Consider the following 14,780-nt stretch of genomic DNA (forward strand, 5'->3'; position numbering starts at 1 on the left):
CAAGGTGGAAATGTAATAAACTTTAAAGCAGCAGTAACTCAGATTTACCAATTTATTGCCACTAGCGCCCCCTGCTGGTGGGCATACACAGATTTTCAATCCCTCACCTCCAAAATAAAGTTAGTCAATTAAAAGAAACACAGTTTGTTGAATTACTTTCCACTTTTATTAAGAGGAGTTTTATTCTTTCCGTTATCTAAAAAAAAAAAAAAAAAAAACAACAACACAAAGAAAAAAACCCCTTGCTTCCATTTTCCGAACGCTGGAGCACAACAGAGCCAAAACTGAGCTGGAGCTGTTTGCCTTAATCAGAGGCTGAACTTAAAAAAAGTACAGTATGATCTTCAGTCTTTAAAAATAAAAACTGTTGACAAAATAAAATGCACAAAAACAGTCAGGTGTGCATATGGTACGTACATCTGGGTGTGTGTGTGTGTGTGTGTGTGTGTGTGTGTGTGTGTGTGTGTGTGTGTGTGTGTGTGTGGTGTGTTTGCTTTCTGTACAGAGACCTGTTCATATTACATTCTCAAATCGCTCGCCGCGTTGGTCACTTTATCGGATCCTCTTCTGCTGGCGCGATCGGTAGATGTCGTGTATGGGCGGCGCCACGGCTCCTTTGTCGTCCTCCTCGTCCGAGTCTGCGTTGGGCCTCTTGAGCGACTTGGCGATGGTGTGGTTCTCCATGGCGCCGTTGCCCTCCCCTCCGGCGTCGGGCTGTCTGCCGGTGATCAGCTCTACAGCAGCGTCGACAGCTACGCAGAGGAAATGTGTCAGTGACGTTTCGATACGCCGTAACGTGACGGCGGCCGTTCAGGAGCGTCTCGCTGGTCACTGACGACTGGCGTTTCCACCATAATCTCTGAAAATAAAGCTGACTTACTCTCAGGAAGTGTGCATCTCCTGAACGTCTCCATGAGCTCATCCACTTGAACAAAGGGACCCTGCAGCAACAGACAGTTACAGTCAGGGAGGGGGCACAGCTGCAGACGCCTCTTTCTCACTGCCAGCAGACTGGCGGTTTGATCGCGTCGGGCTGCCGATACTCACGGTGAAGCACGTCGGCGGAGGCAGCAGCTTCATTAGAATGACGGCGGCTGGAGGGACGGGGAAAACGCCGCCGGGGACGGGGTGTAAACCTGGAGCTGTGGGGAGGACAGAGCAGTCGGAATCAGACAGAAGTGAAGGGAGCAACATAAACCCCCATCGTAAGTAAAGGCTACACTCCTGAGTTTGATTCCCACTACGTACGAGCGAGGTGGCGTGGCTGGAAGGGGATCATCTGATTGGTGTCTGGTTTTGGGTACTCGGGTTTACGGTCAGCCTCGTCCTTTAGTGTAGGCACAGAGGGGGCCACCACGGTCTCTGGGAGCAGCGCCGCCAGTTTGGCACGAGATACATCCTGCAGAAACAGAGCGACGACAGGGTGAATTGATCAGTTCATGCTGAGGAAACGAAGAGAGTCTACAGAGAAGAAACCCCCACCTTGTATCCGAGGGCCTTGAGCTCACTGGCGGAGCAGGGGTACAGGTCCATGAACTTGTATCTGTCTACGAGCAGCGCCGTCTCCTTGCCTTCGTACTCGTCCTTGAAGGCGGTGAAACGCCTGCGCTCGACTTTCAGGATACTGGCCAGGTCTCCGATGTTGCTCTCAAAGGCCAGGAACCGAGCCCAGATCTCACTGAGGGGGAGGGAAAGTCGGCAAATGTCACCGAGAACAACGACTGTGTGATGTGTGGAAACGCGAGAAGCGCTGACTGAGCGGCTGTCGTTACCCCGACTTCTCCGGTGACAGGCTTCCTGAGGTGAGGACACGCTCGAACAGAACCCGGGTGTTGTTGTCCTCTGATGAGAGAGATCACCGAGAAGAACAGAGAAAACTTTGATTCACTCAACCTTATCGCGTGACTTTCTCTTTTCACTGAAGATACTAAGACATCGCTGCAATAAAAAAAGGAACTGCACGTCTTTACGTACCATTGAGGTGAGAGAGGTAATCGATGTACGCAAGTATGTACTCTGGAATGTCTCCGTATTTCTTCAAACCGAGTTCGAAAATCTTAAAGGCCACTGATTTATCCTAGAAAAAGCACGTGCACAGGTTAGTAAGGAACTCCACAGTGGAGATATTCACCGGCGGTGAGATAAACACATGAAACCGCCGTTACCTTGCTGCAGTAGTACTCCATGAGCGCTGCAGTCACGTACACGTGGTGGCGTGTGCGCAGATCCTCACGGGCCTTTTTGAAGATGGTGCGGCCCGACTTGATGCCCTCTGCCCTCCTGGCGAACTTCATGTACTGGATGTAGACCAGCGTGGGGTCGATGTCCTCGATGGCCAGCAGCTTGTTGTAGATGCCGTGGACTTTCTCGTACTTCATGCGGCTCTGCGGGGGACGGCGGAGGAAAGGTGCTGATCTGTTCTTTCCCGTCTGCGTTGCCGATGAGGCTCGAACACAAAGACCAAACACTCACCTCTTCATAGTCAGCAAATGAGAAGTACAGGAGCATGTTCTTTTTCAGGAGGGTCCCGATGGCACGTTCGTAGATGTTAGCTGCCTCGTCGCTGAACAGTTTGGAATTATTCATGTCCTGAGGGAGGGAGAAGTACAGAAACGCATTTTTAAAGAGTCGACAGAATGTCAGACTTTACATTTGACTCATTTAAAGTGAAATGACTCGACTGGCTGTGTCTCTTACCCCTTTTTCTGCCAGGAGTTTGCTGGACTGCTCCAGATACTGGGCCGCCTCATACCATATGTCAGGATGGTGGCCGAGCACCAGCAGGCACTGCTCATAGGCAAACATCACTGCAACCCACAACACCGCGGTTAACTATGGTGAAATACCGAGTCACTTCATCTGAACCAGAATCTCACATGATTACACTAGGATTCTGGGACATTAGAAGAGAGCTGTAGAGCTGTGTTGGGCTTTGGTGTCTCTGAAGTACTTCAGTAATTGAATCAACTCATGAGTGTTTGTTAAGACAGTGAAGTGATCTCTGAGGTCATAGGTCAGGAAAAAAAAAACTGTGCTCTCTTTCTAACACTACCAAGGTGTGTGTTAATGCCCCCTAGTGGCTACATGCAGAAAAGAAATAATATCCATCCAATATTTACAGGAATTACAGACAATTAACTCATCACATTAAAAAAAAAAGGGATTATATTAATAAGGTTATTTGTTGTCTTCTAAAAATAGACTAAGAACATAGAAAGATGATTTTAATGCAGTGGTGCCGTATATCTTTGCTACAACTGTTCACCTCTCTTTGTGATGAGGGTCTGGTCTTCTGTGCGCAGCGGGTTGCTTTTCTCCCACTGGATGTACTTCTTCCACATCTCCACCTGCTGCGCCTCCTGTGGGGAGTTCTGGGGCGGGACTGACGGTGCGTTCCTGTCCAGCCCCTTCATCACGGTTTCATACTCCTGAGTCGTTCCAAACACGAACCAGTACGTACCATTTTAGGAAAACCATCCCTGTCAGATGGACTGATAACAGGACGCTGCGTGTCTGAGGTTCGGTCTCTCACCTTTGCCACCCTCCTGGCGTTCAAGTAGTCTCGACTGCGATCCTCGATCATCTTTTTGGCCAAATGCACATTGATTCCCTGGAATCAAAAAGGGGGAAGTCAGTTTACATTAGAGAAGCTAAATCATAAACAAAGCAGTCTGGGTGGTTTATTCACCTCCTCATATTTGCTGTAGTCCCTCCAGAGCTGCTCGATGTTGATCATGGGGTTCACACAGCCTCTCTGATAGACCCTCCGGACGGCAGTGATCCTCTGGTTCTCTGCATACGAGCCCACCGCCTCACTGAGGAAACACCACACGCAGGAGTCCACGTAAGACTCTGTCACGTAGAATCAGGAGGCCCACGACCTCGCAAGGGGGGAGAACACTTACACTCCTTTGAGAAAGTTGATGTAGTCCACCCAAATCTGTAAGAGAGGAACGAGCATCAGTGAGGAGACCGAGCAGCTCAGACTCACTGAAAACCAGGAGCAGGTCAGGTTTGAGTACCTGATAAGACATAATCTCCATGCCGATTTTATCCAGGGCGAAGTCGTACGCCTGAGCCATCTTCTCTCTGGAGAGGGAAAAATAGAGAAATAAATGCGGGACAGGGACAAACGTATTCCAACAGCAGAGCGTGAAAACGCTCCCGATGAGAGAATGCTGTCTTACTTGTAGCTGGGAAGCTTCCCTTTGGTTTCACGGACATATGAGAGGTAGCATTTCCACAGGTCAATGTGCAAGACTTTCATTAGACATCTCTGAAACAGCTGTGTGAGCAGAAGAATGTGGGGTGAACAACTGGGAATCATCGACGAAAAAAGGTTTAAGGCCTGCGTACATTTTGGGGACTTCACTATAATAAACTTCTGTTCAAAATAATATGAGTAACTGCTGCCACACTGAGAAAAGCCAGATTTAGAGAGGAGGGGGAGAGTCCAGCTTTCATCCGGCACAACACTTTAGTCACTCTGCTCACTGCGTACTCATCAGCAAGCCCCTCCAAACTCAAGTGAAAACACAAGAACTCGAAAAAAAAAATCTCAACAAAGTAGACATTTATCGATAGGCTTGTAGGATTTATTGGCATTAATAATGACAACAGTCTGGAAAAAAAATAAATGCAGAGGTGAAGATTGTGATTATTAAAAATACAGTGATTTAAGTTACACTTCTGTCTCCATGTCACAGAGTCTAAACAGACAGACATGTATTTGTTGCCATTATAAAAACAAAAAGCAGGAGGTATATAATAAAGTCTGCAACAAGTTTTTTTTCATACTGAATACAATAAAAAACACCATCTTCTGTGAGCTTAGTGGAACCAAAATGTTTCATATTCTGTCAGAAATCCTCAACATCATCACAATTTTTGTACAGTTCACTCCCAGAGTTCCACCAGTGTGTTGGACACTTACCTTTTCTACCTTGTCATAGTTTTTAGCCTTGATCTGTAAATGAGAGTGTAAATGCAGCGTTAATACAAACATCTCCTCTGCTCACGGGGCTTACAGAAAACATGCGTTCATGCAAAAGTTAGCAATTCAACACACATTCACACACACCCTGACGATCAACAAAGTGAAGTTCACACAAGAATGACAAATTACTTTGGAAAAGGGGTTTATTAATAATTGGACCACAAAACCCACAACAGAGATAATGTAGAATTAAAATATTAATTTAAAAAAAAAAACTGTTGAAAAGAAACTGAGAGGCAGTCGTTTTTGTTTCTGAGGGAAAAGCTGGATTGAGTGTTGTGTTGATGAGGTTGTTAGTTGCACCACTGACCTGCTTTCTCCCTCTAATATCATTACTTCATTAGTGTGCTCTGGCCAAAAAAAAAAGAAGCGCTGAACAAGTGTTGCTGTAACAAGAAGCAGTAGTTAGGAGGAAAATATCCCTACGGACTGAGGAAAGAGAGCTGGGAGGAAAAATGATGTGACCGGATAAGAAAGGGGTTACAGAGATGTTTTTACTAATGAAGTGACGCGACATTTTCTACAAAACATTCCAGTAGCCTATAATGAATTCTGAGTGACTTTCGTTGACAATTTACAAACAAACAGATAAATACTGACTTAAATTCAGTCTGTCCAGCTACTTTTGGTAATTTTTTTAATTACATAATCAGAGATTGGAATCGAATACATAATACTGACATTAAAAGTTTAAAACTACATAGCATATTTAATTTACAAGGTGCAACTTTTTTATTGTAAATTATTTAAACAACCATTTAAAACTATTAAAAGGCAGCCTGTTGTGTTGTTTTTATTTAAAAAAAAAACTAGTAATCAACTGAATTAAAAAGATTAAAACTACAGTTTGGAGAACTGACATTTTCAATTAAATTGTACGATGAAGACAATAAATTATCCTTTATGTTTGGTGACTGAAAATAAGAGTTAAGGGTTCTGGGTTGACAAAAAGGAACATTTGAGTGAACGTGTGTCTAAATACAAAACGTATGATAACGAAGTTTCAGATAGAGAATACACAAACTGGGTGATTTAAGTAGACAGACCCTTTAATTCATGGGATAGTAGTTATATATGTGCTTTGATAAAATTAAATTAATCTGCTTCATGTTAGTTTCCAATGTGAAGAATCATGTTACTAATCCTTGTTAAAGATAATATAAACACAACAGAGTTTCATGAATGCTCCTACAGAGGAACACATCACTTAATTTATTTTTTTACTGAAGTCACCTTCCTCTAAATGTCTACAGCACATCATTTAAGCACTTTCAACTCAGAAATGTTCAGGGATTAAAAATAGGCAGCTAAACATTACAGGGGACAGGACTATAGGAGAACTAGAGAAGGGAAAACGTCAGGGTCGGGGGAATATATTTGTATTTTTTCATGATAAATTTCACAAACAAATCATGACAAGAAGTGAGCAGAGGGTCAAACTAATAGTTTATTAAAGTGTCAGTGTGATGGAGATGAACAGGGCCACACCTGCAGACCGTAAAGAAAGACTAAATTACTAGTTAGGCTGATTGTTGTCTACAGTTCCTACATATGCTGTTAATGACAAAGTCAAGTATTTCAGAACCAAGGGCGTGTTGCGATCAGATAGTAACATACATGCATCCACAATCCCAGTATTACTGAATCACCGCAAATTATCAGGGGAATAAATTACTGCTGCTTTAATGTGCTCATTTAGGTCAAACTGATGACTTTTGACTTAAAATGCCATTAAAAGAAACAGTACAGTACATATCATGCTGTCAGGTTTGGTATGAACATCTCTATTAATATGCTCTTGGATTAAAAAAAAAAAAAAAAAAAAAAGCTATGGTAGTGCAGTTCAACACTGTTCGGACATTAACCATTAATCCAAGAAAACTATTTTCAAGAAGGAAGAGCAAGGTTTCCTGAAGAGGCCTGCCCTCAACAGGATCCTTCAGTTCACTGCAAGTTCCAGCTCTAACCCGGAGGGTTCAAGCTGCCGGGCCACAAACACAAAGGAAGTGTGTCAGTCCAGCTGCTGCTGCTGACCTTCAGTTAGTCAGCCAGGCGCCTCAGCAAACAATTCGGCTCAATTAAAGGCGAATTAACTTCAAAAATAGGCCTTACAGTGAGAATGATCGAAACATTGAAGTGATCTGCATGGCGGTCAATTTGTTTGTCAAACACATTAACAGAGAACACACTTTGCTTATTAATGGAAATGAGAAAAGCTGGAAATTCATGTTCGTCTGCACTGCAATGACTCTTCTTGATGAGGGAATAAAACTACTGTGGAGGCTCGAGTCACTTCCAGCTTGTAATTCTTTGCATGTTGTGACTGATAATGAACATTCCAACACAGCGAAAAGTACACCCGCAACCGCCAACTATCTACGCCGGAAGAATGAAGCCTGCACTTTCAAAAAGCACCACATGCATTATGTAGACATGTTGTTATTCCTACTTTCTCAATGAGGCTGCTCAGGCCGGCGCAGGACGGCCAGAGGGCCGCGTGTGGCCCGGGAGCCGTCTATTGGCCAGCTCTGCTCTGAGCGATCATCCATACTTACCACGGGGGGAGGAAGGACGTTTTATGTAAAGGTAGCAAGCTGAGTTAGTGACACATGCTTTGGAATACAGTATGATGCTTTTTTTTTTTTAAATGTTCTTTCTTTTCTTTAAGCTAAAGCTCTTCAGGTATTCAGTTTGTTTTTTCTGCAAATGGTAACCTCCAAGCAACTGCAAGACTGGAATTATGTGAACAAACCAAAGACAAATGAAAAAATGCCAGACAGGTTAAAAAAATGTAGAGAATCTGACTCAGTGGAACACCTCAAAGTGACTATTGGTATTTCCTTTTGTATTAGGGCATGTTTTGTTTTACTAAAACTATGAATGCCAACTGTTTTTATTTACTACAGAACACTTAACTAATTCTCATTTTAACTATGAAGGTAGTATTTTATGTAGTCAACTATGTGTGGCATCATATTAATTATGATAATGGGTAAAGATAAAGAACAGTCACTACAGTCTGCTGACGGCTAAAGGGAGGGACAAAGGGTGTTTCATGTGTATTGCAGGGTGAATTATTGTAAAGGTCTACACTTACATTAAGATAAAAACTACATTAGCAGGAAAATTAACTTATCAGTTTCCAAACAAAGATAATTAAATGTTCTTCCCATTGAAAACTCTTTCAAAGAGACAAATGTTACTGCTCTCGATCATTCTTAATTATGTAATGCTTCTTAAAAATGGAATAATGCAAACTACAGATTACAAAATCGTGAGGAGCCTTTTCTTCTGATTTACAGGGAAAGTAAATGTACTTTTACAAAGGAATACACTCCACCAGAACTAACCACAACAACTGAAACATAAATCTGGTTTGAAATATTTAATTCACAGCACAGAGGTCACCATTTCCCAGAAACACACACTGGCCTTTCCACTGGATAGCTCAGTGATACTTGTGTCAAGCAGTGTATTGTGGGAGTGGTTTGTAGAGGTGGTGGGCATCAGGAAATGCAGCTTATTGGGCAAGTGGGGGTAAAAAAATAAAAATAAATAAAAAATGTGCAAGGGAAAGTAATCACCCTAAAGGTATCAGTAGCCTGCCGATGTCGTCAAGGTTCGGACTGTCTTCAGGGAAAGAATGGGCCACACAAACAAAATACTTGTTTATAAAGTCATCCAAAAGAAATGACACAGGAGGCAATAAATTGACACGACAAGTGAATAAAAGGCTAATGCACTCCAATACTATTAAAATAGTTTTAATACTGTTGCAGACCAAACATGCAACAAATGCACTTTACCCCCGTTTAAATAAATGACGCAGAAATATATCGCTTTTAAAAACCTGGGAACATGAGAAATATTTGGGGAAAAAGAAGTATAAGAGGTTTAGAGCTAATTTCCCCTTTGTTTGGATTCAAAGGCACAATTCTTTACAAAAATAACTCACAAAAGCCCGACACACTGCTTCCCAATTCTCAATGCAACCTTTTTACTGCATCTTTTCCAGCGTTAAATGATTTTATTCAACAGCTGCTAACGCTTTTTGAGTAATAATTGTGGAGACCTGCCGCAGTGGCCAGGCTCTGTAGTTTGACAAAAGACTTGTGCCTTTAAACTTCACTGGAATAAACAAATTGGTTGTGTGAAATTCACATTGTTGATCATGTTAGAAAGAACCCAGCCATGCACACTGAAGGAAAGGAAACGTATTAACCTCTGCTTCAATGAAAAGCTTCCAGAATCTGCCAGAACTTGGGAATTGCGAGACAAGTCGTTCATATGTCTTCCTCGCTTTATCTATGGGTTGGTTCTGAAGAAGGAGAATGAATATTTACATTGAGAACTACTCCACATCTGAAAGAAACAGCAGTGCTGTCAATCATATGGAGGAGAAAAGATGTAAAGTTTGTTTTTTTTAACAGAGCAAACCAGTGATTTCCCTCCCCGTCCACCCTTATTCCCAGATTCCTTAACCCCCAGGAATACAACTCTGTGTCACTAAACCTGTGCTTCTCGAATCAGAATGCTCCAAGCGTCAAGGTCATATGGGTTTTCTTCCAACTTCTTCTCTGCCTTCTTCACCTTCTCGGGGATGTACTCTGCTGCAGCCTGCAACACAACAGGAACACGACAAAATGGTTTATCTTTCAGAACACACCGTGATGGCGACTAGAAAGGCCCGGGATGTGAGAGAGAGGGCCAACGCAACACTGGACAGAGACTAAAACAATTGATTGATCGTTCATTATAAGGCCCGAGGAAAATAAATGTTTACACGACCGTTCAGACGAAGAAACACGAGACGAGCGGGGGAAGAGTCATTCGAGTTATGACCGCTGATCTGAGTGGCTGGCTTATTTATAGATCGTGCAGGTGATAAGCGTTCAGCGGGAAGGAAAGTAATCGATGTGAATTTACGTAACATTCATGTTGTAACTTCACGAAATCAGTTAAACGTACGTGCTGAAAAAAAAATCGCGTTAGGTAGCAGCAATGCTAGGCGTGCTACATGCTAACAGTATAGCCTAACAGCAAGAGAAAACGCACGCGATCGATAAACCTGCACGACATGGCGTCATATTATGGATGAAAATATTAACACTGAATGCACATGATGGAACAAAATCAAAGTTTCGGATTGTATCTAAAGGAATACAAACGGTAAAACACGCAATGGTCTCGGGGCTAGCTAGCCACGCAGTAGAAGTGCATGTAGCTACCTGGTCTGCTGCTCCCTCGGTCGTCATGGCTGGAGGAGTAATCTGGGTAACAAACGTGTTACCGGGTGGATTAATGTGTGGATACAGAGGTAGTGGCGCGTTTTAAAAAATACTAAATGATCGACATAGCTTCGGAAGAGGTCGATCAACAGCCCAGCAGCCACCCCGCGATTGAAACGACTTGGAGTCTTAAAATGGCGTGAAGCGGCGGGTCCACTCCGCCAGCAGCAACAATAACCACACTTCCGGTGCAGCCCTTCAAAACAAGTCCAGTCAGGACTTTACTTCCGGTTCGGCATTTCAAAAATAAAATTGAGTGCCTTGCACACAAACAAGTAAAAATAAATGCGTGTCACGTGAAAGTGTGCACGTGTTGCACTTCAGCACAACAAAAAACATAATACTGGAGAAATTACAAACACACCACTTTAACCAAGCAGCATTTTGGGAAACTTGCACTTTTATGAACATTTTTTCAAACATTGAATTCTATATGTTAATAAACTGTTGCTTATAGTTCACTTCTAATACACACAATTTGAAATAATATTCAGACTTTTCATCTACAGTTTTCACATGACAAGGCTTTTCTTCAAAAAAATCTTTAAATGTATTTAAAACTTTTTTTTAAATACACTTCATTGCTTGTTTGAGATGGTGTTGTAGTCACAAGACCATGAACCACAGCATTCCAAGACTAATATCTTGAAAACTACTCTCGTGTTTTGCTCTAGTTTGACAACTCACCTACAAAGATATATTTCACACAAACTCATTCAACTGAATGCCTGCCGTTGATGGCACAACAAAAAACCCAATGGTTAAAAAGTAGGAAGTCCCTCTGAAGAGCACTTTGTACACAAAAAACATTGCACCACAGCAAGTTTTCCAGAAAAAAAGAGGAAGCAAAGGAAGCTTTATTGCACATTAAAGAAATACGAGCAGTGAGGAAGAGGCATGATCTTAAAAGTATTATGTAGACAGATTTATTTTTAATGGCAGATAAATGTAGCTTAACGTTGTTGTTTACAACATAGTACTGCTTGTGTTAGTGCGTACCGAATAATGGTGACTCTTAATCCAGAGGAAGACACCATCAAATATCAATGGTTTAGCATCATGGATATGCTTTTGCACAAAATGTCTTTAAAAACTCATTTCATTTAACGTGTCAACATAAACTGTAATTTATAATTGTGTTGAATGCTCAAGGTTTGAAAATCGAGGCCTCATAATGTTTGTGTTTGTCAGATTAAAGAAATTATTTCTTTACATACTTTCAATATTTCAATCAGTGTAGGCACGTGCAATGAAGTGTTTTTACAAATATGTAAAATAAATTAATATCCACGAAATAAGCTTATCGCCAGACAATGTAAGGACAAAATGTGGTTGAATCTCCCTCCTGGACAATGGGACAGTTTTGGAGTTTCATAGGTGGCTCATGTATAGGTCTAAAATATGTGACAGTTTTGTAGTTAGTATGTGTGCTTTAATAGCAGATTGATTTTTACAATTGGAGCCTCATGGTGACTTCTTGCTCTGGATGGTGGCGTTTATCGGGATAATCTTTATTCCTAGTTACTGTATGTGAACCTTTATCCATTTCATGTACAGAAACATCTAGCATGACATCAATTCTTTTCTGTAATCCTGAAATATCTCTCGACGGTAACACAACAAAGGCTGGTTATGTGGAAGCCGCTGACATTTGCCTGGTGACCAGTAGGGGGAGACACGCGACAGCCACCAGGAGCGCGCGCTTCATGGGTCTGGTCAGCCACCCAAACAGACCAGAGCAAAGGAACGCAGAACAGTGATCGGCTAACAAGTAAACAAAGATCTCTTTCCCACCATTCTAAACTTTAATAACCAGATATTCATGGTGTCCAACAGTATGTTCTGAAACGAAGACATTGAGTGTGGCTTGTGTCAGTAGACTCAAACGACAAGAAAAAAAAATGGAGAAAACAAACTCCAGTATGAAGTAGGTGTCATGTGTTGCTGCTTGTGTTCTTTGGGGTGAGACAGAAGGGGATCAATACACTCGCCTCATGATGTATCCTCCACGATAAGATAAATATGGCTAATGTATGTATGCCACTCTAATTCTCCTGCTCCCACAGCAGCTGTGTTTACTGATGATAAATCAAGCTGGACAAGAGGTGTTCACACCTGTTGTCCAGCTGACCAGGCTGAGTGGTCTGTTGTCTGAAACTGGGGTGGGGACAGATAAGGACTGACAAAGACAAATGCCTTTTGGTGGATTAGATTACAGCTTGCCTTCTCAGACACTGGGGGTTTAGGAGCAGCTTTTTGTGTCAGCTTGAGGCAGACTGACCGTCCGAGCAGTATACAAGAAAGACCAATCGCTATAAAAAGCAAAGAATAAAAGTGAGAATATTTGTGAAAGTTAGACTAGAAAAATATTTCACAATGGTTTTTGGACATGCCTTTTTACTGTGATTATACAGTTGTACCTGAGTATGTATAAACACTTCAAAACACATAAACAATCTATACATGTATATAAAAAAAACTTCTTACAGCTGAATAAATAAATCCCTCTGTAAAACCATTATGAGAATGTGGAGACACATTTTTTGTTAGTTTATTGTCACTTTTGAAACAATTTTATGTCTCGTTTTGATTCAGTGTGTTTCTCAGTGATTCACGTGAGCTTATTAGGTGTTTGATAAATATTGTATCATTTTACAAATTTTATTTGGAAGCGATAGCAAAACTCTCTGTGCAATTTCATAAGCTACTTTTTTCATGTGACAGTGAAATATATTTTGAATATGAATTCAGTTTCATTTTTTGAAAAGGTTGGAACAGTCATTAGTAACGTTGCATCACAGTGAGAAGGTCATGGGTTCAAGTACTGGCTGGGCCTTTTTGTGTGGAATTTGCATGTTCTCCCTGTGTGTGTGTGTGTGTGTGTGTGTGTGTGTGTGTGTGTGTGTGTGTGTGTGTGTGTGTGTGTGTGTGTGTTTGCACTGTCCAGGGTATAGCCTTACCTTGCTCATAATTAGATGGGATTGACTTGAGGAACCTGCGACCCTAACCAGGAAAAAGATGGATGGATGGGTGATTTGAATATGATTAAATTTTTCCTCGTAAAGGTTTGCGGACACTGTGATGGAGCATAAAGGACCCAGGAATGGAGTGACAGGTGTATTGTTGTGTAATTATTTTTATTTAAAAAATGAGATGTCTTTCAAGAAGAAAGATTGTAGTATACGAAATGGATTTCTTGGTAGTCATACAATATATAGCTCATTTGGTGCTGGAGCTGTCACGGCCCACCCAGTGAGGTGTACTCTGTCAATGGGTGTGTACTTTATAGCTGTAGATATCATGAATAAACAGTGTGGTGTATTTTTGTGTTGTATGTAAAATTAAAACAAACAAACAGAGGAGTTTTCCCCCAAAATTTAATGAGAATTATCTTTTTCTTGCCTGAGCTTGAACAACAATGCGTACATTTTCTATACAAAAAAAAAAAAAACAAATCAAAACATTAGTTGATGCTTTCATGAATAAACAGTGTATTGTACTTTAGAGTTGCATTTGTCAGGAATAAGCAGTGTGTTGTAATTGAGTCGTAGCTTTTATTGCTAAACAGTCCCGTATACTGTGGAGTTGTAGCTGTCGTTCATGAACTGTGTGGTGTACTTTGGACTTGTAGCTGTCAGGAATAAACAGTGTTGTGTTCTTTAGAGTTGTAGCCTTCGTGGATAAACGGCGTGGTGAACTGTAGAGTTGTAGCTAACGTGGATAAACAGTGACTGTTCTTCCTCGGCGCTCCTGCATTCTGCTCTGGGATGGATTGGTCTGGTCTGACTGGTGGCGTCAGTTCACAAACATTTGCCTTCAGTTGCTGCTAGAGAAAAGGGACATGTTAGAGGCTGGCAGGGCCGCGCCACAGCACGTCTAGACAGGGGAACGGACACCCCCTCAGAGATGGGCAACATAGCCCAAAGACAAAGGAGACGAGTGTGAACAGTGTAGCTACAGCCTGGGCTCGGTGTGGTGGTCCTGGACGCTCGCATGCAAGAGTTATTTAATGTTGAAAATGTGGGAGATGGTGGCGTTACCGAGAGCGAGCTCTCCCTTCCTGTCGTCTAGGACAAGATGGCAGCAATGCAGGCGAACTGTACATGGTATGGACTTATAAGTCCATAACATGTTCAGAGAAGCCCTGGATTATATTTATAGTGACTCTATGTGAAGGTAAGCGGTCGAGTGGGGGCTTGGAAATGGGGAAATATTTTGATCACACCCTTTGAAACGAGTCGATGTGGCGTATTACCAAGTCATAACTTAGCTACAAACTTAGCTAGCGAGCTTTTGACTGTTGCCGCTTTCGGTGATCTGCCAACATAGCTTTCCAGATCAACATTTTATGAAAACGTATTTACTAAAGGGAGAGAAAAAACCCAAATTAACGACGTGGTGTGTCAACCTGATACAAGCTGCTTTAGTTACGACGGTGGACCTTTTTAGCTCGGCAGTGTTCGGTGTCAGTGTTTGTTACGGCTGCCCGTCGAGCT

At 42.0% G+C, this 14,780-nt stretch overlaps 2 protein-coding genes across 2 annotated transcripts in view; one reads left to right on the forward strand and one right to left on the reverse strand.

The window, feature by feature from the left end:
- Positions 1 to 156: 156 nt before the first annotated feature.
- Positions 157 to 10,448, reverse strand: cstf3 (cleavage stimulation factor, 3' pre-RNA, subunit 3). Its single transcript, XM_030092705.1, has 20 exons — positions 10,225 to 10,448; positions 9,509 to 9,613; positions 9,219 to 9,314; positions 4,934 to 4,966; positions 4,188 to 4,285; positions 4,023 to 4,089; positions 3,906 to 3,940; positions 3,689 to 3,815; positions 3,533 to 3,610; positions 3,266 to 3,428; positions 2,698 to 2,807; positions 2,473 to 2,589; positions 2,166 to 2,384; positions 1,975 to 2,077; positions 1,773 to 1,842; positions 1,483 to 1,678; positions 1,249 to 1,399; positions 1,048 to 1,142; positions 881 to 941; positions 157 to 752 (listed from the first exon to the last, which is right to left on the reverse strand). The coding sequence occupies exons 1-20, from the start codon at positions 10,249 to 10,251 to the stop codon at positions 553 to 555; spliced, it is 2,151 nt and encodes a 716-aa protein (XP_029948565.1). The 5' UTR covers positions 10,252 to 10,448; the 3' UTR covers positions 157 to 552.
- Positions 10,449 to 14,115: 3,667 nt separating this feature from the next.
- The window catches only part of hipk3b (homeodomain interacting protein kinase 3b), a 39,566-nt gene continuing 38,901 nt past the window's right edge, over positions 14,116 to 14,780 (forward strand). Inside the window, exon 1 of the mRNA XM_030097926.1 lies at positions 14,116 to 14,460. Coding sequence (XP_029953786.1) covers positions 14,388 to 14,460 — 73 coding nt within the window. The 5' untranslated portion in view covers positions 14,116 to 14,387. The remainder of the gene's footprint in view (positions 14,461 to 14,780) is intronic.

This window comes from Salarias fasciatus, chromosome 1 (genome assembly GCF_902148845.1).
Source record: "Salarias fasciatus chromosome 1, fSalaFa1.1, whole genome shotgun sequence".
Classification (NCBI taxonomy): Eukaryota; Metazoa; Chordata; class Actinopteri; order Blenniiformes; family Blenniidae; genus Salarias; species Salarias fasciatus.

Excerpts from the sequence above, each read along its gene's own strand:
- cstf3 (XM_030092705.1), bottom strand. The coding sequence starts at position 10,251 with ATGACGACCGAGGGAGCAGCAGACCAG. Across the intron at positions 3,816-3,905 it reads ATCAACTTTCTCAAAGGAGT|TGAGGCGGTGGGCTCGTATG; the intron begins GTAAGTGTTCTC and ends GTGTTTCCTCAG. Across the intron at positions 2,078-2,165 it reads TGGAGTACTACTGCAGCAAG|GATAAATCAGTGGCCTTTAA; the intron begins GTAACGGCGGTT and ends TGCTTTTTCTAG.